Source organism: Tripterygium wilfordii, chromosome 1 (assembly GCF_013401445.1).
Source record: "Tripterygium wilfordii isolate XIE 37 chromosome 1, ASM1340144v1, whole genome shotgun sequence".
Classification (NCBI taxonomy): domain Eukaryota; kingdom Viridiplantae; phylum Streptophyta; class Magnoliopsida; order Celastrales; family Celastraceae; genus Tripterygium; species Tripterygium wilfordii.
In genome coordinates, this window is record NC_052232.1 from 9,473,047 (window position 1) to 9,497,469 (window position 24,423).

At 36.5% G+C, this 24,423-nt stretch overlaps 4 protein-coding genes across 7 annotated transcripts; 2 read left to right on the forward strand and 2 right to left on the reverse strand.

Moving 5' to 3' along the window:
* Nucleotides 1-433: 433 nt before the first annotated feature.
* LOC120003266 (probable inactive poly [ADP-ribose] polymerase SRO2) lies at nucleotides 434-1,266 on the forward strand. Its single transcript, XM_038852209.1, has one exon. The coding sequence runs from the start codon at nucleotides 602-604 to the stop codon at nucleotides 1,190-1,192; it is 591 nt and encodes a 196-aa protein (XP_038708137.1). The 5' UTR covers nucleotides 434-601; the 3' UTR covers nucleotides 1,193-1,266.
* A 788-nt stretch (nucleotides 1,267-2,054) lies between these two features.
* LOC120003174 (CBS domain-containing protein CBSX1, chloroplastic-like) lies at nucleotides 2,055-6,530 on the reverse strand. Its single transcript, XM_038852099.1, has 8 exons — nucleotides 6,217-6,530; nucleotides 5,373-5,460; nucleotides 5,213-5,277; nucleotides 4,675-4,723; nucleotides 4,285-4,334; nucleotides 2,603-2,718; nucleotides 2,429-2,486; nucleotides 2,055-2,338 (listed from the first exon to the last, which is right to left on the reverse strand). The coding sequence occupies exons 1-8, from the start codon at nucleotides 6,454-6,456 to the stop codon at nucleotides 2,264-2,266; spliced, it is 741 nt and encodes a 246-aa protein (XP_038708027.1). The 5' UTR covers nucleotides 6,457-6,530; the 3' UTR covers nucleotides 2,055-2,263.
* A 1,770-nt stretch (nucleotides 6,531-8,300) lies between these two features.
* On the forward strand, nucleotides 8,301-12,809 carry LOC119998237 (polyadenylate-binding protein 4-like). Its single transcript, XM_038845509.1, has 9 exons — nucleotides 8,301-8,547; nucleotides 9,382-9,500; nucleotides 9,617-10,273; nucleotides 10,379-10,456; nucleotides 10,562-10,651; nucleotides 10,961-11,095; nucleotides 11,720-11,884; nucleotides 12,029-12,232; nucleotides 12,400-12,809. Exons 1-9 carry the CDS (start codon nucleotides 8,301-8,303, stop codon nucleotides 12,646-12,648), a joined length of 1,944 nt encoding a protein of 647 aa, XP_038701437.1. The 3' UTR covers nucleotides 12,649-12,809.
* Nucleotides 12,810-19,816: 7,007 nt separating this feature from the next.
* Nucleotides 19,817-23,192, reverse strand: LOC119998244 (floral homeotic protein APETALA 2-like). 4 transcript variants are annotated; one of them, XM_038845522.1, is made up of 10 exons: nucleotides 22,054-23,192; nucleotides 21,927-21,952; nucleotides 21,780-21,810; nucleotides 21,607-21,694; nucleotides 21,340-21,488; nucleotides 21,206-21,250; nucleotides 21,029-21,120; nucleotides 20,756-20,931; nucleotides 20,468-20,674; nucleotides 19,817-20,384 (listed from the first exon to the last, which is right to left on the reverse strand). In XM_038845522.1, exons 1-10 carry the CDS (start codon nucleotides 22,608-22,610, stop codon nucleotides 20,169-20,171), a joined length of 1,587 nt encoding a protein of 528 aa, XP_038701450.1. In that variant the 5' UTR covers nucleotides 22,611-23,192; the 3' UTR covers nucleotides 19,817-20,168. The 4 variants fall into 4 exon arrangements, with proteins under 4 accessions (XP_038701450.1, XP_038701459.1, XP_038701467.1 ...); XM_038845531.1 differs by having other exon boundaries at nucleotides 21,340-21,485; nucleotides 22,054-23,186; XM_038845539.1 differs by having other exon boundaries at nucleotides 19,817-20,378; nucleotides 22,054-23,182.
* Nucleotides 23,193-24,423: the final 1,231 nt, after the last annotated feature.

A 24,423-nucleotide genomic window follows, 5' to 3' on the forward strand; every position in this document is an offset into this window, starting at 1 on the left:
CGGTGGTATATGATGATATGAGTCCAAATCATAGTTTTTAAACTCGAACCGGCTCATCGGTCGAATCGTAAAACCCGCGAATCGACGGCCTCCGCAGTTTTTTATTAGAAAAAGATCGTTTGTGCATTAACCCGTGTCAAACCGCTGGTTAACCAAGAAAACCCGACAACCCGTGATCCGGCGGGTTAAAAGAAAACTCACATGTATTGTAAAATGATTTAAAAATAAAGAATATTTTATTCTTGTTAATGATTTGTGAGGCCAAATATGTAATTTACCTTCAATGAAGTGTATGAATTTGGATTTTGTATTTGATTTATGAATTGTTTATTTGATTTGCTTATTACTATAGATATTGGTAAATTTTTGCAGAAAAATTAAGGTTGAATTGTACATGTATGCTCATATAACTTGTTATATAGTACATAACTATTAAAATATAAATATTTATTAAAAACCCGCGGTTCAACCTTCACTGTGAATCTCAAAACCTTGACCCTTCAGCCTTGATGGTTCGGTGTTTTGTCCGAACATTTTCTAGGCAAATATTGGTCTAGAAATCTTTACAACTTTTCTACTCTTTCTGATTCAAGAGTTGGCAATGGAAAACAACAGTGATTCAACTCCGCTAATCCCCATCACGATCGAAGCTGCCGCTGAGGTCATGCCAGGGAATTGCGTGGACTTGGATAACAACTCTTTTGATAATGACGATAGCCAAACTGCAAGTGATACTTCGGTTTTGGAATCATCGATTGAGCACGATGCGCTGGTTTCTGATGGCGATAGTAGTGCCGCCAACGGTGAGAAGGCCCTGTCGTTTGGGAGCGGCTTGACAAGGTTGCTTCAAGGGGATAGCGTGCACGATCAAATCAAGAGGACGTTCCTTCATGGATTGCGTTTTCTTGAAGCGCTACCTGAAGTGGTTTCCATTGACAGGAACTCTTTTCCTGGTCCGATTGGGCAAGTCAAGCTGCTGGCGTTTGAGATGTTTGCGAAAGCCACCGAGGAGAGGCGTGGCGGGGATGCAAATGTCGTGTATGCTTGGTTTCCTGCTACAGGAGACGAGATACGCCGCATTTTACAAGATGGTTCGATACACGGATCGGGTTTAAAAATTATGGTCCAAATTGCTGGGATTTGTACCAGGAAGAATCCACCCCCGAGTTGTCAAATCGCCGCCCCACTTTAGCATGAACGATTAGCAACCGTTTTAGGGACTTAAACACGGCCCCAATATGTCCTTTTTGACTTGTGCTTTCTTCATTGTCTGGATACAAAAGGAAAACCATTAGATCACAATCAATGGCGGAATATCGTTCCTTAAAATAGACTCTAATATGTATGTATATATGTTCTACGAATCAATCCAAGTGGGGATGCGTATAAATGGATATAACAACATCAAAAAAGGAATCACAAGCCCGACAACTTGTCCTTTCTCGTGTCCCATCTAATACGCAGTTTCTCATCTGGCAATCCTGTTGGGGTGCGGAATATGGATGATGATCGACGTATGTATGTGACTCATTTTGTGTTTTATTTCACAAAATTATTCTAACTCCCCACATTTGGAAATTGAGTACCAAATGACCTAGTAGACTTTACGTTGGGCACATACGTCGATCATCATCTATATTCTACGCCCCAACATATCCCACAATGTCATTTTGTGTGACAATAGCATTTCTTACTTGTTAGGCAGAGAATGCATTAAAAGAACACCGCAGAGTGTATTGATTTACGAGTTGAAAGGGAAAATAATACGTATGAGAGAGAGTTCGAGTCTCTTCAATAGTTCAACTACCAAAACGACAGTGAAGGACCAAAGGTGTCAAAACTTTTAATTCAACCACCGCCCCATAATGAATGCAAATGAAGGTACAGATGTTGCATATTAGAAGGAAAAATTCGTACCTTCAGAGTAGAATTGCAAGGCGAGCATGGATCAGACATTGTGTCTTCACAAAACATCTCTGTTTTCCAAATGTGGCTGTATGGTACTGTTGTCTGTTGAGATAAGGGACCATGGATTTATAAAGAAGGGGAAGAAGAATGCCAAATAGTCCCGAACTAGTAGTTCATAATTATACTATACCAAGACCATTATGAATAATGTGATATACAAGCATAAGCCAAAATTTGACAAATGAAGCAGATAGGCGCTTTCAAAGTATTCTTTGATTTTCCTCGTAATATTACAGAAAAGATCCAGCTCGCACTGTTGGGTTGCATCAAGTTCCATAAATAATACCTGGATACTCTATGCTTTATTTTCATAATCACGTTTTATTTGAAGGGCAGCTCTTACAACATTTCCTCGTGTTATAATTCCAACCTTCAAGAGTAAGCATAATGCCATGTCAAAACCCAGCATAAGAATGACGAAAATGAGGGAGAGTCAAGGGACAACAGTTGATGTCCTTACCAGTTTACCATTAGCATCTACAACCGGGAGTCGACGGTATTTTGTCTCAAGCAACAATCTGGAATCAGTTAAAACAATCCATGTCTTTTAGGGTACAAGTATTAACATGAAGGCAAAGGGAATTGCAGAAAACAAACATAACAAAGAACAAAGAGAGGGAAAAGATCACAGAACCTTGCAGCATCCTCCAGATTGGTGGTTTCACGAACCACAAGGGGGGCAGGAGTCATCACTTCACCAACCAACTTTCCATCGGTTTTACTGAGCAAAGTTTGCAGTTTATTAAAAGTCTGCAGTCATTACCCGGGGTTAGAGCCAAGTATTTTAACACTAGCGAAGCCACAGAAACCAAATGTTTCCACATAAACATGTATCCTATCTATTTTCATTAGAGAGAATAAATGGGTATATTATATAGATTTACCACATTGCTCTGTCATTGATGTATTTTACAATACTAAGAGAGTGATTGAGCCTTGTCCTCTTTGTCACAATCATACATAGTTTAAAAAGTATCACAAACCCAACTTATTAATTCATATATGTTAACCTTTTGACATCACGTAGCATCAAATGCTTATAAACTAAACAAAGGGTAACTTTGAACCACAAGGAATTCTGAATTAAGACAAAAAAAGTAAAATCCTGCATGAATCAATACAGAAACTGCTGGTTGTCATCAACATAATTTATCTCAGGAAAGATGGCAAATTGAAAGCATAACAAAGTAAAAATGGAGTTTATCAATGCCATATGCTGCACCATAACTCATTAAGAAGAGAACTAAAATTTTAAAGCAGACTCGTTAATAAATCGAAAATAACTTTGGAAAGCCCAATTATAGGAAAAAATGATAACCAATGTATTTCAGAGCTCAAATAATTATAAATAACACTGACAGCTGCAGCAGCAATCCAATACTATAAATTGGCTTCTAAGAAATGATTCATATAGTCTAGTGCAGCTGTCAACAAAAGAATTACTTGTAAAATTGAGATTAAATTGTGCTTCAAGAAGTCCACTCCTTAAGTATAAATGTCTAAGCTTTCCAATGGATACTTAGGTGACTAACAGTTTGGAATTTGCATTTGAGGAAACATGAAAAAAGATACTCTGAGAACCAGATCTATTAGAAGATAAGGAAACATTAAGCAAGGAGCCAAGTACAGTGCGGTGACATACAAAAAAATGCCACACGGTGATTATTAAGATCAAATCAAGCTCCACCAAAATTATCTTACGTCATCCAATTACTTATTCTGGAACATTTATAAAAAGCCAATAAATAAAAAGAAGCACAAGAACGCTCATATGCATGCAAGAGAGAAGGGGAAGAGGAGGGGTGGTTAAAAACCATGGAATGTACTCTCCATTTTTTCATTTTTCTTTCTTTTCTTTTTTTTTCTCCTTGGAGAAAAAAACCACAAGAAGATACTCAAAATAAAAATAAAGGCAAGTGCTGGAGGTAAGGATTAGGAAGAACGGATTCCCTGCTCTTCCCCTTAGAAGTTAGCTACAAGCAAGGACAGTACAGTCTGAGACACTGATCTCACTATCAAGTAAATTTCTCTTTAATACCTCAACCTTCGAAACCAATTTTCCTGCCTCATTCGCTGAAAATGGATTTCTCAAGAGTTTTGCTCAGCATTTATCAACACTTTTTTTCTTAATGCATTCCACAATGAACTTGTCACTGTGCTGATAGAAGATTTATGAAATTCCATTGTGAAGTTCGAAAGTCACATAGAAATATTCTGCCCACCATAAAGCTACAGCTACATGCACAATTGCACACATCTCTATAATTTATTCCTAATGATGAACGTGAAGATCCAGGGGAAAATTTTCTCACTTACTTTCCATGTACTGTCCACTTCGGGAAACATGTCATTATCACTTCTTCTACCTGAATATAACATCGAGAAAGAAGTGACCGATTAGAGCCTGCTCATTACATAAGAACAAAGTGAGAAAAAGAGAAATACATGAGCAATTTCTTATTCATTGAATCATTGTGGAACAAGTAAAAACAGAAAACAAAAAGAAATAGTAGATTAAAAGAATTTTCCAAAAAAAAAAATCACAAACACAACTGTGTAAAATAGCTTTCCAAAATGCCAGAAACACCAAAGGGAAGAGGATTTTTTTTTATTTTTTATTTTGAAGAACACCACAGGCATAAAATAAAAACTCATTACTATGTCACAAACTCCAAATTAGAGATATGATTAGTCTGTTTTGATTACCTGATATGGAATCCAAAGCTAATAAATCATAGTCTGATACAAGACCAACCTGCAGTATGTAAAATATTATCAAACCATGTTTAAAAAAAAGAGGAAAACACAATGAATCACATTAAAACCAGCTTCTCAGCAGAATAATATCTCCATAATTATATTATACTGACATATCCAATACAAACGAGATTGTATTGAAGTGACTCAATATTAAGCAATCAATCAAAGGAATATCTAAGCTGTCATCATTTAGCTTATATTTCAGGTTGAACAGACAATATCTTAGCTGGAATGTTGTTTTAAAAAAAAAAAATGCTGCAAGAAAAATAAAAGGTTTTAAGAAACTATTTTTCACTTTGTAGCTAGAAGCTTTGAAGGGCGAGAGCTGCACCCTCCGATGTGGGGTTAGAGGGCCCAAGTTTGGGATCTCGTACCACAAATTAGTAAGTACTTGCAGAACCTGATCAATGAATCTATAATAATTGTTGAATTCACGAATGAATAGTAACAATTTGCTTGGTAATAAAAGGGCAAGTAGAATTACCAATTTCCAGTTATCATCTATCACAGGAAAGCCAGTGATTCTGCATTCCACAAGAGTTTCAAGAGCTGTTTCCACAAAGGAGATACAACAGAAAAGCTTAAACACAGGAGAAACTCTGGCATACTAGAAAGTAGAAATATGATCTAAAAGCAGTAGCTACCCTCGTCTACAGTCGTGGTAGCTTTTACCACGCGCAAATCCTCTTTCCTTGTCATAAAATCACCAACCGTATACACTCCACTTCTTGGCTGTACATCAAAAGGCCAATAAAATCATTTATATGTTAAAAGGAATAAGAACAAAGGAAATGTGTAGGAGGATCAGATATAACAACAAAAACAATAGTAATTACTATAATTTTCATAGTAACAACATTTATAAAAGAAACATAAGCAGAATATGTATGTTAAACTACTGTGCAAGTACTGATATGATGGAAAATTTGAAGCCATAGGAGCATTAGCTGAGGTAGCCAGCAATGTAAGACTTAAAGCATAAAGAACAAGATGTGCGTGTATCAATGTTCTGAATCCCAACACAAACTATGGGTAAAAATCAATTTAATTAATGTATTACATAACCTAATGTGGATAAACCACTATGGTATAGCTTTAAAATCTCAGAATAACTTTAAAAACATAGTTATCCTAAATATTTCATTTTCAGTAGTCTGTTCACCGCATCAAGTACTGCAGCGAAAGTACATGAACCGAGGCATAAAAATGTTAAAATCCAATCTACATATGCACACAAATGTGTGTGTTCAAATTCTCATCCCATACGCTCACACAAAAACTACAGTAATGAGTAAATTATACTTGCATAATTGACAAGTGTAAGTACTTAATTCATGTTTTCGAGGATGAATTTTTCAATATAAGCACACATAAAACAGAATTTCCATCCCGTTAAGCGCATTAAACCTCCAGATTAAGTAAAGATAACGCAATCAAAGTCACGAAGCACACTTCAAATAAAGAAAATAGGTGGATAAAAATACAGACCGAGACAGAATTGTCCATCACTGTGGCGCTTGCGGCGATTGGGGAAGGCCTCCGTGTCCGCGGCTGCAGACATCGATCGGAGGCTTTGGTGAATGAGGAGGAGGAGAGGGAGAGTAGTCCACAGCTGGAGCGAGAGGGCGTAAGCCACAGCATCGGGTGAGCTGAGGAAGCTGCAGTGGATGAGCCGGTGGCGCGTAGACGGGTGAGAGAGAGAGGTTGCGCATGGATTACGGAGTCCATGGAAGGCAGGAAGGGCTACTGGTTTTTTTTACCTTGTTGAGAAATGAAACCAGTGAGAGAGACGAAAGCGGGTAGTGTTAGACAGTAATAATATACATCCGTTTGTTTTCTATCCCATATTTGGTTTTGTTTTTTTTATCGCGGGTCCGGTTACGGGTGGTATTTGCCAAGTATTCAAACATGCAAGCATATGGGGGATCGAGATGACTGGTGTGAGACTGTGAGAGGGTCTGTAAAAAAATATATAATTTCATTAATTCCTCAACAATTTTTTTATTTTTTAAATAGATGAAGAATTTTCTGATTGTGTTTATGGGTCCAATGGTATATCCTGCCTCAATTTACTACGGTTGAGTTTCATATTATATGTTCTTTTTTTTTAAATTTTACACTCTGCACTAACAATCCAAATAGTCTCGCATACTCTTTATTGATGTTAAATTTTTTAGAAATTTTATTTACACACCATCAATATAATATATATATATAAACTTTTAGTCCTCTCACCGATATTTCTATAATGAAATAAAAGTAACAAATTTTAATGATCGACCTATCCTAACATTCACTTTCTAGATGGTGAATTTCAAGGGATACATCATAATAAAAGTTCAATCGTGAATATAGTTTCAAACACATAATTGAACAAATGCGCCTAATTCATATATACATGGCAAGATCCTCCCTGCCATCAAAATTACTCCACATGACAATCATCTCAAAGTTCTCCATGCATGCATATAAATGAAATGACATCATACTAAACCCCATCATTAACATATGAAAACTATTAGTCCTCTCATTAGAGGTCTATAAAAGTAACAAAGTTCAAAATCGTTTTCATAACAATCATCAACCTCAAAAATTAAAATTATGAAATATGTGTCAGGGAAAGCATCTTGAAATTGTAAAAACTTGGTACAATTTTTGTATTGTAAATGTTTTAGTTGAATTCCTATTGCAGTTTTTTTTTCTTCATTTATTAATTCTTTTACTATCATTTAACAACAAAATCATCTATAAAAGGAATAAATTAGAGTTTCATTAAGTAGAGTAAATTGAGATTATTGATAGTAGATGTACCACATCATAATATTTCCCGTTTATCTTCAAAATTATTGAAGAACTTAATTCCAATAAATATTTTGGGAGGATTTTATTTTTTATTTTTGTTTTCAATCATGGAAACAATATTTCCTGATAATTCATAATAAAAGAGAGAAAAATAGTTAATTTCATCATCATAATAAGATTTGATCCAACAACACAAATCCACGGTATAAAGTTATGTGATTCTTAGATCATGTGAGATCAGTTTTTCTAACATCAAGTCTTAATGAAGAGGAAGTCAAGACACTTGGTTCAAATCATTTATATTTGTTTTTTTTTCTATTTATTTACGTCTGTTCGAACTCATTCCAGGACAACGGTTGTCTAGTTTTTCTCGGTATAATCTGAATATATTCCGATGTTGTTGGTTGTTCTTGAATCATGATATGTAACTTTCTAGGTTAGTATTTATAATTTCATATGCTGTTTTAAACTTTAAAGAAAAAAAGAAAAAGAAATCAAACTAGGGTTGGCGGCTGTCACGACCAACTACTCATAGTCTCATACACTATATATAACCACCTTTCTCTAACACAACCGGTTGCGGTGCCGCCAGTGCTGCCCAAAAATTTGTTTTACGTCATCATCTCATCGACGGTTCAGCGGTGCCTATTTCCTCCATCACCGCTTTATCAACCCAGAGAAAAAAACCACAAAAAACAATATATTTACTAGTCATATTCCTCCTACATTGTGATTCTGCAGAACCATTAGGTTTTTCTAGGTAATTTGAGATGGCACAGGTCCAGATCCAGCCACAGCCACCGCTTTCTGCTCCAAATGGGGTGGCCAGCCCTGGAGGGGGTCAGTTCTCGTCGACTTCCCTTTATGTTGGGGATCTTGACATTAATGTTTCTGAGTCGCAGCTGTATGATCTGTTTAGCCAGCTGGGTCAGGTCATATCGGTCCGGGTCTGCAGGGACTTGAGCAGCCGACGCTCCCTTGGCTATGGTTATGTTAACTATAGCAACGCCCCGGATGGTTAGTCTCTGTCTCTGTCTCGTAGGTTTGTATAGATTCCAATATGAACATGTAATTTTGAACGTGGCAGGTATTGGTTATTGAGTTATTTGTTGGTATTAAAATTCTGATGTATAGCTAATTGGATGCGAGTGATATATTGCTCTGAAGATACGAATGTTCCGATTGGATTTGTTGTTATCGCAACTGTGGTTCTGAAGGCAGTATTGAGGAGTCTTTTTATGTTGGAAAGTTTGTATCAGGTGAAAACTGGCCCGGCCTTGTGGGGCTTTCATTTGTGGTAGTTTAGTGAAAGTAACAGGTGTTGAGTGTTAGTCTCTGGAGGATACCTTTTTTGCAGCTGACATTTTATTAGAGTACCTTGACCATATCGAAGACAAGTTCCCATAGTGGTGGCCTTCAGTCTCTTGAGGGTGTTCTCTATCTTGCATGATTTAGTGAATTTTTAGGATTGATGTTTGTTGGATTTCAAGCTATGCAAAAATGATGTATTGCTTCAAATGTGATATTTTTTTACAAAAAACCCCTTATTGGTTTGAGTTTTCCAGGATATTGTTTTCACTTCTCATTGGGTTTAGATGTGTGATTCTCGATATGCCTTCGATGGTGATCATGATTCTTGTATTTGCTTATTTAACACGTTTAGCCTTTGTTCTTCTAGCTGTGACTTAATTTGGCCAGCCCATTTAGTAGTTCAGAGAATACATGAATTTATGTTTGAAATTAAGCAATGCACTTATGCACTTACTTTTGGGTTTTTTTTCCAGACTGCTTCTTTTTCCTTCTTTTTTCCCCACTGCATTATTAACCTTGAGACTTTGTTTTTGATGGCAGCGGCACGTGCATTGGATGCACTGAACTTCACTCCTGTCAACGGCAAAATGATTAGAATAATGTATTCTTATCGTGACCCTACCATTCGCAAAAGTGGCGCAGGAAATATTTTCATCAAGGTACTTGCACTCTATGACGTATTTGATCGTCTTTTGTGAACGCGTTTTTAATATGTTTGTGCTTTCTTCTCCTAGGAATTCTCACTCTTGAATTTTTTAATTCTCTATCATGGCAGAATTTGGACAGAGCAATTGACAACAAAGCTCTACATGACACTTTTTCCTCATTTGGGAATATATTATCTTGTAAGGTAGCAACTGATCCTTTGGGTCAATCTAAAGGACATGGTTTTGTACAATTCGACAACGAAGAATCTGGTACAAATGCTATCAATAAGCTAAATGGTATGCTATTGAATGACAAGCAAGTTTATGTTGGACCTTTCCTTCGTAAGCAGGAAAGAGAAACTTATGTAGATAAGACAAAATTCAACAATGTCTATGTAAAGAATCTTTCAGATTCAACAACTGATGAAGATCTAAAGAAAATTTTTGGTGAATATGGAACTATTACTAGTGCTGTAGTTATGAGAGATGGAGATGGAAAGTCTAGACATTTTGGATTTGTTAACTTTGAAGGCACTGATGATGCAGCTCGATCTGTTGAGGCTCTCAATGGAAAGGTTTTTGATGATAAAGAGTGGTATGTTGGAAAAGCACAGAAAAAATCTGAAAGAGACGCTGAGTTGAATGGAAAATCCGAGCTCAGCGTGAGGCAGGCATTAGACAAATATGAAGGACAGAATTTGTATGTTAAAAACCTAGATGACAACATCACTGATGAAAGGCTTAGGGAGTTATTCTCAAAATTTGGAGTCATTACTTCATGCAAGGTTTGCAAAGCTGCTTCTTCCTGACTGAATTTGTACAAGCAAAAAAAAGCGTGGAATTTCCTTTGTGTTTGAGGCTCTTCCCTTAACATCTTCAAATTTTAACAGGTTTTGCGGGACCCTAATGGCATAAGTAGAGGATCAGGATTTGTTGCCTTCTCAACTGTTGACGAAACATCTCGAGCGGTATGATTATTTTTTGGACCTTCTTTCTGCTCTAGAACTATTCTACTAGCCATTCCCTTTATACTTTATTACTTTGTTTGAAAGTTGTCTCTTTTTTTTTGGTAGCTTGCAGAGATGAATGGTAAAATGGTGGTTAACAAGCCTCTTTACGTTGCACTTGCACAACGTAAAGAAGAAAGAAGAGCAAGGTTGCAGGTATTTTGTTTGAATTCATATATGTCGCTGTCAGATCCTTAGTAGCCGCCTCCAAACTTTGTTCAGAGTAAATACTTGCATATCGACGATGTCAGATTCTGAGTAGAGTCATAGGCGGACATTTCAAGATAAATTGCTTGCCTCATTCATTCTACATATCTGCTTAGGTGATTTGTCCCTTTAGAAATTTTTTCTATTGTAGTGGAGAGAAAACGGGTAACAATCAGTGACAACCAGCTATCATATTAGTCTTTTTGCTAATACATTGTCACCTGCATATGCTTTAATACGACTTTGATTTCTGTACAGGCACAATTTTCACAGATGCGTCCTGTAATGGTGCCATCAGCAGCCCCTCGAATGCCGATCTATACCCCGGGAGCTCCAGGTCTAGGACAGCAGCTATTCTATGGTCAAGGACCACCTGCTATCATTCCATCTCAAGTAATAGTTCTTGCTTATAAGTTTATTGCTTCATTAATATGCTCAATTCCTTTATTTCTTGTAGGCAATGAATATTAAACTTGCTATTATTCCTCACCAAGTAATAACTACTTGCTTAGTGGTTGAATATTAAGATGCTCTCGTTGCTCGCCTCAGAGCGTAAAACTATGCAGCACTAGGCTTCTTGAACCTCCTGTGTTTCTCATATGTTTCACAACCACAGGGAAACTAGATATACTTGGAGCATATGAATTATGAAATAATGTTTACAATTGCTATTTGCCATCCTGAAATGGATTAGCTGGTGACTGGATTTGTAAGGCTTCGTTTGTTTTTAGGTTCAATTTTCTTAAATGAAGATGGAATTGAGTTTTTCTCACTTATGAAATCCTAAGAAGCTTCATGCTACTGGACAAATTATGAACAAAAAGATTAATTTTCATGTTTCTTGTATATGTTTAAATAAGCTGTAGGTTACTTTTATTGCTCTCTCTCACACACACACACACAAAACCCACACACAGACATATATGTATACGTCTCTTTCTAGTTGTTAACTTGATTAATGACTTCTGGGGAAAATTTTATGGTTAATGTTTGATATCTTTCTTGGAATAATATCAGCCTGGATATGGGTATCAGCAGCAACTTGTTCCTGGAATGAGACCAAATTTTTTTGTGCCAATGGTCCAGCCAGGCCAACATACCCAGCGTCCCGGAGGTAGACGGTCTGGGGCAGGGCAAATGCAACAAGCTCAAGATTCACTCCCTATAATCCACTCGCCACAGGTATATGTTGTACCATGTGATGTCATTGCTGTCACTCCTAATAGTTTCATGCTCCCATTAAATTTTGATATTTTTATTTATTTATTAAGATTTCTTATTCATTTTTTTAATCCACATTTTTGTGTTCATAATGCTGAGGAATAGATGCTTCCTAGGGGGCGTGGCTATCGTTATCCTTCTGGTCGAAACATGCCTGATGGTCCCATCGCTGGTGTTCCTGGGGCAATGCTCCCTGTTCCATATGATATTCGTGGACCGCTCTTCAGGGATGCTACATTTTCACCGCCATTGCAAACAGGTGCTTTGGCATCTGCTCTTGCTAATGCAACACCTGAGCAACAGCGAACGGTAAACTTCAGCGATGGGCTATCTACTTCCGGATATGTTTATTATTGTTGACGCTTTTTTTAATTTTCAACCTCTGTTCCAAGATAAAAAAAAATAAAAAATCCATGTATTAGAACAGCAATTCCGGCCTTTTCGACTAATAATTTCATTGATTTTTTTTCCTGTAGTTACTGGGTGAGAATTTGTACCCACTTGTGGACCAATTGGAGCATGATAATGCGGCAAAGGTGACAGGAATGCTTCTAGAGATGGATCAGACTGAGGTTTTGCACTTGCTAGAGTCTCCTGAAGCCTTGAAAGCCAAAGTTTCCGAGGCTATGGATGTTCTGAAGAACGTTGCCGAACAACAGCAGCAGGCTAGTAGCCCCACCGATCGGATGGCCTCGCTGTCTTTAAATGACAACCTTGTTTCTTGAGTTCCTTTCCAGGTGTGGCTATGGCTAGCAGTATACTATGTTTAGTACTTCATTTAAAGTAAATGCTTGGTGTGGTTTTTATGTTTTCCTTCAAAGATAGGCCGTGTCCTAAATTTTTATACTTAAAATTAGTGCTTTTTTGAGACTTTATTTAATTTGCATCTTTAGCGGTAAAACTTAGGAGTGGAGAAGAAAAATCAGTTCCGGGTCGGTTTTGAGTCGGACAACACAGGTGTTTACATAATACTTAACATGTGCATATACCAATTTGGATTGGATTGGATTTCGGACGTATTTAATTGATCAAATTTGGATTAATTTAAATCTGAATAAGTAAATCGGACAATAATTTAATCTTGGTTAGGACAATAATTTAATCTTGGTTAGGGTATGGACAAGTAAATCGGATAAGGTTTTTGTGTTTGAAGTTGGATCTGAATTTAAATTGAATAAAAATTTCGTGTTTGGATATAGATTTGAGATATATAAATTATGTTCATATTTGTTTTAATCTGGATTGGACATGATTTTGTCATCCCTAATAAAACCGTTGCCTTTTGCTCTTTGTTTTCCTGAAGAAGGATACTTATATATGGCTTGCTTATGGCCCATAAGCTCGATGGGCTTGAACTTTCTAAATTATGGGCTGCAACCGATTGCAAATTTGCAATCTGAGGAAAATTTTATATTTGACAATTAAACATTCTGAAATTAGAAAGTTTGTAAAAGTAGGGGCAACAAATCTAAGTCAACTAAAAGACTGCCGATAGGGAGAAAAGTCCTCTACCACAATTAAGTTGGTTTAGAAAGGTAGTTGATGATATTTATAACATACATGTTCTTTTCTTTCAGTGAAAATATCATTTGAAAAGGTAAGAAAAGAAAGGAAAGTCGTTGGTCTTTTCCCAAATTAGAAAATCGTAACCGTCTCTCTTTGTATCAAAAATGGTAAATTTACAATTTCCACATTGTGAGTAGGCAATTTGTGACAAGCACCATGTGTGTTCTTCCATCTGTTTCTTCTCCTTCCACCTACGTTTCTATGGCAAGGTATCAATTGTGATCATATTTAATGGAGGTCTAGTTTATCTTTTGCTTTTATTGGCAACCACTATTAGGCTATCTAAATAGTCATTTATCATGTTCCATGTACATATTTGATGTAAGATTTATCTGAGGGTTGTCCACAATCCATTTTTTTTTTCCCGATATAAATTTAATTGACATATGGATCTTTTTTTTTCTTCATTTTTTCGATTATCAGTCAGTTTTTTAAATAATTATGTAATTTTTTTTTAGAAAATAACCGATCAATCGATTCAATTATGATTGATAATTTTTGACAACTCTAGATTTATCTAGCAAAAGAGTATAGATTCGTCAGGTTTAGACTTCGATTCTCACTATCAACAATATCTTTATAGTCACGTATTTGATTTTGACATGACTTATCAGGTCATCATATGATAATTTTTTATGCACACGAATTTGATAGCTTGAGTTGATACCCATATGAGAGCTTCAAAGAATTCAGGCCGATATGAGGTGGGTGCATTATTGCATATTATTAATTGTTATTGTTAGCTAGGTAGGCAAGATGGATGAATTATTTCATATGGGGACCCATTTGAATGCCACCTTAAAGGGAACGAATGGCTAGAGATGATTGGGTTGTCTTGGTCCACTATTAACACCTCACCCTATTTCTCTCTCCATCTTTTCATAGTCAAGTCTGTAACACCAACTTTATTTATTCAAAAATTAAAGAGCAATTTGAGAGCCTTGTCCTCCCCTTCCTCCTCTCTTTTTTGTGTCACCATATAAATACACACAATCTATCAATCTAAAGCTTTTAACGCCCAACAAATCCCACTCGCGAACGTAGCGCGTGACGCTAATTCATGATTCTCGTTGAGATATTTTTCCTTGCACAGGTAAAAAGTTAAAAAAAAAAGAAGAAGTTAAAAACAATAATTTATTAACCACGTGTGTACGAACCTGTGACATTCACGTTCAATTTCGATACAGATATTTCTGTAGGAGATGACAGAGTCAATCAGTCAATCAGTCATTCTCTCTGACGGGGATCTGTTGTAGTAAAAACAACAACAGCCCCCGTTGTAGCACATTTGAGATAAAAAAAATATTTATTTATTTTATAAAAATTATACATATATAGTATTCGATCTAACGAATTCAACTATATATTTTTTGTTTAAAATAAAAATCTAATTCATCGCGATCAAAACATAGAATGTTTTGAGTTTATATTCAACGGTTTAGAATTGTTATGCATTTTTGATGTTAAATTTGATTTTTGTTTCGAACAAAAAATATTTCGTTAAAATCGTTACATCAAATGCTATACATATATAATTTTTCAAAATAAAAATAAAAATTTTTTCAATCCCAAAAATGATATTGCAATGGAGCCTATTGTAATAATTTTACAACAGACACCCGTCACTCCTGACTCACTCCATCAATGTCTTTTTCGATGATTGGCAAAAAAAAAAAAATCCGACCATTATTTATATAATATTTGATGCGTTTAAAATCCGAAAATCGATCTTGTAGGATGTGAAAACAGTTTTGATGGACTTTGCCGTTGAGCACTTTGTTTCGTCGAGGTGTTGAGACTTGAGACTCTCTCTTGCTTTAAAACTCGGTATTTGTCACCAAGAAAGTTGAAAACAATGACTTCATCTTGCATTCACTTTAATTGGGCGTTTCATGAATTACGAGGTTCCATCTGAAGCAAAGCACCGATTTGTGACTTCACCTTCTGTTGTGGCCTTTAATGCATCTCTCTTCTTTACCTAAAGAGAGAGGGGGAAAATGTCATTCATTCAATCCCAGACGTCATACATATTTGGATATCACTCTGCTATATATATATATATATATATATATATATATATATATATATATATATATATATATATATATATAATTGAGTGATTTCCAAATATGTATGTATATGAATTCTCTTATAAATATCTAAGGTAATGATTTAAAATAAGTACACATATTTTCACTATTGATTTAAAATATGCGAGACCTAAAACAAACAATGAGTCCCACTAATCATTTCATTGAAATCAATGGTAAAAAATGTGTACTTATTTTAAGTCCTTGTTTTGGATAGTTATAGGAGAATTCATATATATATATATATATATATATATATATATATATATATATATATATATATATATATATATATATATATATATTCTTTTATTAAGCTAGTGAAGACATTGGATTCGTTTGGGAGTTCGTTGTGCTTTGACTTTTTTCGACAATGCAGTGATAACATAAATACGTAAAGCATCGCTCGGTCAAAAAATTTTTTGGTCCAAACACGTTGTATTCAAGCCTAAAACGATACATTTGACAGGTAAAAATACACTGCTTCCTTTTTAGAATCGAAAACAGGGTTGGGTTGAAAGATGTATTAATATTTCTGCACACCCACCCGCGAGGAGCCAAACGGGCGTATGGCCTTGTCTTGCTTCATTGAAGTCCCTCATGGAAGACAAATTGGCTGATGTAGAAGGCTTATTTGCTATCTTATCCACATAGGTGCTATTGAATGTTCCCAATTGCTCTTGTAAAGGGGACCATATGTACTAGCCACCTTCCATTATTACTAAATGCTGCATTAATTTAGATGGGTTTCTCACTTTCGTACGTGGTCCAATTATGCGTTACTTAACATAACTACCAAGTAAGACTTTAATAGGTTGTAGTTATTGTGAAGGACGAGTGAATTAAATTACTTTGATGAATATTATTTACACCCTAATTTTTATTAAGTACACCCCACTGTAGTATGTTTTTAAAAGGTTAATGGAATATACTTAGTAAAAATTAGGGTGCAAATAATATTCATCCTTACTTTTGCAGAGATTTTATCCTATTTTGTGTGCTTAGTTTGTTGAATTGTGATATGACATTAACATATATTGTATTTATGTCGTGATCCCCCTAATAGTAGTAAGAAATCATGAATTTGCAAGAGCATCTAGTAATTGAACTTCAAAGATGATACATGCCTCTTAAACGCATGCATTTTTGGCATTCAACTCCATAATAACCCTATATTTTAACTATCAAATTTTATTTCATGTACCATTGCCATTAATTTTTAAGTCCAGAAAATGCGTCCTTGTATGAGAGGTGCAAGACCTTTTCTTATATATCATTTGAGTGGGTTATGCAATTCAATGTGGGATGACACTCCCCCGCATTTGTGGATTGGGTTATACCAAACCCAAAAGTGTGCAGGTAGAGGTCACGTCCAAATGGATCGAGTTTTTGCTCCGATACAATATTGGAAAATACAGGCGAAATAGTACATACCAATATTGTCTAGTTTTGAGCCGAGGGCCTGCGTGACTTTGTTCTTATTGGATTGTCGGCATTGATTTTTTTCCAAGAAAACTCGTACTTGTGTGAGAGGTGCAAGATTTTACTTATATAGCAACTGAAGATCACTCAAATCCGATGTGGAATGTACTAGTTTTGACATAAACCTTAAAGTTTATAAACGATCCAGAATCCTTCTCCTTTCTATGCACTTCGGATTACCCTAACTCTTAATTGGATATCCCTCTCTTTTGGTACATATGGCGATATGGACCCAAGGTGGTCCTACAAGCAAGCTTTTTCTTTGGGCTCCATGACATGACAAAGATGCTTCCGGATCCAACTTGTCGACAAATAGGGCTTTTCATATTGTTTCAAAGGGCCACAATGCAAGCAACATCAAAACGCCATCGTTTTATGTCTCCAAAATGATTGGCGCGTGTGTCACACGTCCCTCAGTATCAAGCGAAGCTTGAAACCCCAACCATGCTGCCTGAAAGTATTATCATCAGCTGGGAAAAGCTAAGATCGATAGTTAGGTGACAACATGCGAAGGACATTAACAAGAACCAAGAAAAATATACCATAAATAGAAAGTGCATGAAAGGAGACTTATCAGAGTTACAGTTTGAGAGAGAGATAAAACGACCAATTTGTAATGGGCTTGTCTGAATGAATGATGAAAGCGATCCAACACTGGAAGAGTATTACACATATATATACACACCAGTGACACCACGTACGTTTGTAACGTATAGTGTCTGAGTGAATGATCAATGCATGCCCCTCCACAAGTCATGTCACAGTCGCAGTAGGAGTCGCACACTCATATCTTAACCACATATACATATATATGGAAGAATTCTCAAATGCGTATCAATTTTACGCACTCGAAATCCAATGATTGTGATAAAACACAACAAAAGTGAGGATCACACATTTGTTGTGGGACCCGTTACATCTATAATTGAAAAAAAAAATGCGTAAAATATGTGCGCATTTGAGAAGTATATATATAAATAAAACCTAGACAAGGGCCCTTGCATGCATATATGCGGTAGAAGTCATTGTAGTTTCATTTGCAGTGTCTAGTTTGTTTATCTAATTCAAAAAAGTGTGTGGACTCCACACTGGTAAATACGCTAAACATATGTGATTAAAAATTAAAATTACTGAAAAATTGCAATAATTTCTAGAGCAGGACCTTAACCCATATAAACCCAGGACTTTTAGCATAAACATGCATGCGCCACTCACCATGAATAATAATATTAGTAATCAATCGCACATAAAGGACACCAAACGATTTCCAACCGTTGAAGTAATCCCATTAATGGAAAAACCCCTCATCAAAAAAAGAAAATTCAAGACACATCCCCCATTTTCTTACTTGTCCACACTTAATAGTTTATTAATAGCACCTTCTCTTTTTGTAGCCCCAACTGGGTTTGTGTGTAAGTTTCCATTTTTACCCCTCCCTATATATTTTAACGCTCTTGAATTTGTAACGGTAAAGAAGTAAGGACGTATGAAATCTGGGTGTTTGAGGCTAGGAGGGTCACTTTGCTGCCTTTTTGTTGGGGAATTCATTGGCTGGCTTTGCTAGTTGTGGACCATACATTCTTCTTCATAATATATTAGCATAAGAGAAACAAAAGTGAATTGATAACAAACCTAGGCGAATATAATTTATTTACTTTTTTTTACTAGGTTTCCGAATTGCTTATTGTGGTCCAAAAAGAATATAAAAAAGGGAAATAATAATAAAGATTGACAAGAGTAATGATTCTTTGCTTGAGAGTTTCTCCACGGCCAGTCTTTTATGTTCAATCACAATTCATATACAGTCACACACTAAAAAAGGACAAAAGAGAGAAGAAAAACTAAAAATACAAAGAACAAAGAGAGACAGAGACAGAGACACAGAAAAGAAGATAAGTACACACAAAACATATATATATATATATATTTCAGGAATATTTCCTTTAGTGCATAAAAAATAAAGATCAAAACCTCCAATCGCATGCACGCCTCATTTTATCATATCAAATCAAATCCAATAATTTTGAGTAAGAAAAAAAAACACTACTATAGTTGTTGGCTCAGTTGGATGGTTAATGGCTGTCAATCTCTGTAAATTCTGCATATATTGAGCCAGAGTGCTTATATATATATATAAATATATATATAATATATATGGGCTTGAGAGGGTATCAAAACATGCATGTACAAACCTTAGTAGACGTGCATTGATATATTTTAGGCACAATGATTTGCATATAAAATCCTTAATGGTTCATAGATTAGTCCAAGAATGACGCACCAAGTGACGAAAGGAGCCAATAGTATTATAATCACAATGAATAAATATCTAGAAAAAACAGTATCTTAGATTGCTTGAATAGTGTGATATCATTGGCCTAATCAAATACTGTTTTTAACGTTGTTGTCTTTGTCATTCATTATTCAAAAAGCCAGACTAGACGCCGTTTTCTCTTCTGATTATGACACGTTTATCAAATAATTTTAAAAAGTCATAACGGGATCCACACCCGCCTACCCGGTTTGGCATGTTCAACCCAACCCAACGCATTTAACCATACAACATTGTGTGCGGACAAGAGTTCTACAGGAGAAGTCATTGTAGTTTCGCGTAATTTTAATCACAGGCGACCCATTTATCCTGATCAAATGCAGTTGCTTAAGCCCTGTCATACAAATAGATAGGCGTCTTTAATATGATTAGTCCCTCTCACCATAATAACCCATGCCTGACTGCTTTTTGGGCAAGAGAGAATCGATTCAAAGGACGCAACTGACATTGACCATTCATCACCATCCATTGGTATTTCCAAGACAATACAAATACACAAATTCTTATTTTTGTATACCTGAATTCCCCCCACTCCCTTCGATGGGAAATCAATTACATTCATGGCCACATCTCTCACAAACATTTGTTTTCATATTACATAAGAGAATTGCAAGAGATTATATGAATTTTACCTGGTTAGTTTGATCCAAGACCGATCGATATCTCTCCTATTCTCAAAGCATGCATGGACATTTTTCTTGTACATGCTGACAAAGCAGGATGCAAGATAATATAAAACATATTATGATGATTAGATGGGTTATAATAAGAGAACTTAGGAGGGTCTCATTAGAGAGTGGAACCCATTTTTCTGGTGCAGCCAACTTTGTTGTCTAAAATTCTGCTGCTGGAATCCTGATGATGCTGCAGCAGTTGCAAACAATTGAGAATGACCTGAAGTTTGCCATTGTTGTTGATGTTCATGATCGGTTGTCAATAGCGATAGATCACTCCCAATTTTGCCTCCATTGCTGCTGCTCGGAAACTGAATCTACCCCAAGTCAAAATTTTCACATAATTTACTACCTAATAGTATGCTGCATTAAGGTAATTAGTGTTATATATATTACTCACTTGATAGTTTGGTGCTGGCAAATGTTGGGGATATACATGAAGCATAGGCCTATCTCCAGGTCTGCTGAAATGTCCGTATCTTTGCATTTCATTTGACTTGTTGATTGAGGCTGCTGGAGATTGGAGGTGGGTTTGGCTTAGAAGCTGTACTGTCTCCTCCTCACTGTACCCATTGACGCTCCGATATGGTTCTTGATGAAAATTAAGCTGAAATATAATGAATCAATTGAAAACCATTAATTAAGAAACAAGATTATTTTCAAACAAATCAAGGTCTAATGTATGTACCGCAGGCCTAAATCCCCGAACTTGCAAATCGGGTTCGAAAGGTGTAGAGGTAGACTGTTGATGATCCATTGCTGCATTTCGCGGTTCGTTCACACATTCTTGACAGTTTTGCTTAGAAGCTGAACTTCCCAAGCTCAAATCAAGATTGTGGTCCGGTGCATTTCCTTGAGTACATTCTAATTCAGACAACCAATAAGTACGCGATGAACTTGATCCAAATACTTCGATGAATAATTCGACAAAAATTAGCAATTAGTTAGTTTAATTAATCACCTGACGAGTCAATCTCATTATCATAAATGCTCGGATCAAAGTTCGTGACAGCCTCTTTGCCATTGCACTTAATCGCTGCTTTGTCATAAGCCCTATAACAACAAACAATTACACCACAAAATTTTAACCTAATTCCCCCGGATTTCAATCTCAAGATTAATGTAAAACTACACTGACCTTGCAGCTTCGATCTCCGTATCAAACAAGCCCAGATACACATACCTACATATAATAATCAAGAACTAATTACAAAACATAAGCAGTAATTAAGTACGATCAAATGCAACCATTGATAAGGTCAATTTACTAACTTTTTGCCCAAGAACTGGCCCATTCTTGCTTCCCATCTCCCACATTTGTGCAAGGTTACTCCTCTATACTTAGAACTCCCTCTCGGAAACCCGGTGCTTTGTCGGCGAAGTACATGAACAAATTCTTCCTTTGTAAGTTTGCACATCTGCTATACCATCCACACAAAGAAAAAAAAAACTTTCCTTGATAAGTAATACAGTTTTCTTCCTTTTCTTTCAACAGCTAGCAACACACAGACAAAGAGAAGCAGTAAAGCCAAAACTTACCTGTTTAAGATCTTCCTCATAATCTTCAATGCTAAAATTGATATCTGCCTCTACTCCTCGGAACTTGATAGCTGCTCTATCATATGCCCTGCAAAGGAAAACAAAATAATCTCTTTCAGTAAAACCCATATCTCACAAGCAATGAAAACAAAAACCCAGTTTTTATTGCTCACCGGGCAGCTGCATGTGCGGTGTCAAATCCACCTATCAAAGATACCCAAAAAAGGGGGCCAAGAAACAACCCATATCAGAAAAAATGCAGACAATATCCATCAGCTGATTGATTCAGCCATCAATAATAATAGAAGCCATTAACATACCTAGATACACTTGCTTCCCACAATCCCTGCAGGGTCAAGTACAAAATACCCAACAAAACATATCAGAACCTATAAAATAATTGGAGAGTGGCATAATGGTAAATATAGGCAAAAAAACAAACCGGACCATATATGAGACTCCCAACGGCCGGTTCTCCGGTAGAAGGTGACGCCTCTGTATTGTGAGCTTCTAGAGCGGGGTCCACGCCTGCTCTTCTTCAATGGTTGCTGGACGAACTCCATGGGTTTCTGAACAGGTAACGGGTCGGATTGGCAGAATTTGACTCCAACCCAGTGGGCCCGAGGGAACCCAACTCCGACTCCGCCACTACTGCCACCACCAACGAGAAAAGCTGAACTGGACCCCATTTCCGGGTCTTGATCAACCGGGAAGAACTGTCGGGTCACAGGAGGGTATTCCTCTTCCTCCTCCTCGACTGAGAATCCGAATATCTTGCTACTCCTCTTTTTGATTCTGCCTCCTCTATCAACTCCATCTTCTTCCTCCGATCCAGCCTCGATTACAACTGCAGAGGAGCTTGAATTGGATACGGATCCGACCCGCTTACCCTTCTCATTATTATTAAAATCTTCTCCGTCGATTGAGGTCTTCTGTGAATAACAACCTTCGGATTCATCGTCTCTTGGACGTTGAATATCAGGAGAGTCATTGAGATCCCACATTTCTTAATTTTCCCTTCAACCAAACCCAATAACGTAAAATTTAAAAAGTCTCTCTCTTTCTATCTTTCTGAATATAAGAAAGGATAGACAGAGAACGGAACAAAACAAAGAACCTACGACGAACAAGGAAGAGTTTGCAAGAGAGGATTTTTTAGGTTGGTTGCGAAAAGGTAATAAGGGAGAGAAGAATTATAAGGGTCTAGTTAACAACAAAGCATATAGACGAGGCCAGGCCTAACCGAAAGCATCTTACACTTCTCTCTCTCTCTCTCTCTCTCTCTCTCTCTCTCTCTCTCTAGCTTTCTCTCTCTAACCTCCAACTTGCCTTCTCTTTGTAATAATAATTCCTTCTTACACTAACTAGACTCTAGCTACCCATTAATTCCCTCCCTACTAGGCTTCTATTCTAATTTTTTTTGTTAAAATTTCATAGCCGAGGGGTAGTTCATCCCCAACTTTGCAATTCTAGTTAGTTCTTTTCTTCAAAAAATAAATATATTTCATACCCAAAAGAGAACAATCTATTTTGGGTTGATCTAGTAATAAAACCCATCAATTGTTTCTTCTATCTTTAAACTGAACATAAGTTGGATGTTGTGTGTTCTTCTTTTCATCTTGGTCTCTTTATTACACACAACTTTCCCACGTTAACCAAATCGAAAAGCATCCATCCATCCATCCTCCCATCCTCTCTCTCTCTCTCTCTCTCTCTCTCTCTCTCCATTTACCTAAGAATGGAAATAGACAGCGCTAAGACTCTAACAAGTCTAATTACTCAATTACCTTTATTAGGCTGACCTTAATTACATCATTTCACACTCTCACGTCAAAAGTCACCTTCATCACTCACGCACCCACCTCTTTATTGTCATTATAATATTGTTATAATTCTCCTTTTTGGTATTTACCATAAGAAAGAGGGGCAGTAAATAGAGGTGGAGGACGAGTAGGGGTATAGTGGGGATTTTGAAGAAGAGATAGGGTGTTTATTGTAACTGTGTTGGGTGTGAGGAGGGAGGACTTGGTATCGGAAAAGGAAATGGGAATATGTTAGGAAAAGGAAAATCTTTCCAGAAAAGTCCAATCCAAGAGTACGGGAAGAGGGCCACCTTTGCCTCTTTCGTTCTGCTATCGACTAATGCCCCCCCCTCTCTCTTTCGCTCGGCTGTACCTCGTGTTTGTGGGTTTTTCTTAATTTTTTGTTCTTCCAAGGCCAACTCTTGATCTCCAGCGCGTTTACTTCACTTCCTACTCTGGCTCACTTTATACGTAACAAAAACCAGACCAGGTGACCAGCAGGTGTTGTCCACGCACCACCGCCAAGGCCTCTCTCTTAAGGACAAAGAACGAGATGTCTCTAAAAGGTCCTGCTGCAGCTAACTAGCCGACAAAAACACAGAAGGGCCTAAAACTTCTTCGTTGTAGCATTGTTCACGTTGTGTTTTTCTTTGATTAAGAGTTGCAGGTCAAAAGTCAACCAAACTTGCATGCTTCTTCACAAAAATGAAAGTCACAAAGTTTCCGAACACACATAATTTAGAAGGAAAAAAAAAGGTTCATGACACGTTTAATTCACTTTGCATCGGACTCATTATCGGGGCACAATTTCGTGCATCATTCATTTGTAATTTTCTTTTAAAATAGTAGATGGAAAATAAAAATGATTTTAACCTGCCTGATCTTAAATTTATCTTGAAATACAGAAATTTCAAAAAACGTTACTTAAAATTCATCCAAGCAAAAATAATGTGATTTCAATCTATTATTTTTTAAAAATTTAAAAATATATACAAGGACAAAGACAAGAAGATGC

Bases quoted from the DNA above. Each gene is read 5' to 3' on its own strand.
- LOC120003266 (XM_038852209.1), top strand. From the start codon at position 602: ATGGAAAACAACAGTGATTCAACTCCGCTAATCCCCATCACGATCGAA.
- LOC120003174 (XM_038852099.1), bottom strand. From the start codon at position 6,456: ATGGACTCCGTAATCCATGCGCAACCTCTCTCTCTCACCCGTCTACGC. The intron at 4,724-5,212 runs GTAATTCTACTT...TACATACTGCAG, and splicing joins TAGATGATAACTGGAAATTG to GTTGGTCTTGTATCAGACTA. The intron at 4,335-4,674 runs GTAATCAAAACA...TGTTATATTCAG, and splicing joins AGCTTTGGATTCCATATCAG to GTAGAAGAAGTGATAATGAC.
- LOC119998237 (XM_038845509.1), top strand. From the start codon at position 8,301: ATGGCACAGGTCCAGATCCAGCCACAGCCACCGCTTTCTGCTCCAAAT. The intron at 8,548-9,381 runs GTTAGTCTCTGT...TTTTGATGGCAG, and splicing joins CTATAGCAACGCCCCGGATG to CGGCACGTGCATTGGATGCA. The intron at 12,233-12,399 runs GTAAACTTCAGC...TTTTTCCTGTAG, and splicing joins CACCTGAGCAACAGCGAACG to TTACTGGGTGAGAATTTGTA.
- LOC119998244 (XM_038845522.1), bottom strand. From the start codon at position 22,610: ATGTGGGATCTCAATGACTCTCCTGATATTCAACGTCCAAGAGACGAT. The intron at 21,695-21,779 runs GTGAGCAATAAA...TTTCCTTTGCAG, and splicing joins ACCGCACATGCAGCTGCCCG to GGCATATGATAGAGCAGCTA. The intron at 21,489-21,606 runs GTAAGTTTTGGC...TGGATGGTATAG, and splicing joins ATGAGGAAGATCTTAAACAG to CAGATGTGCAAACTTACAAA.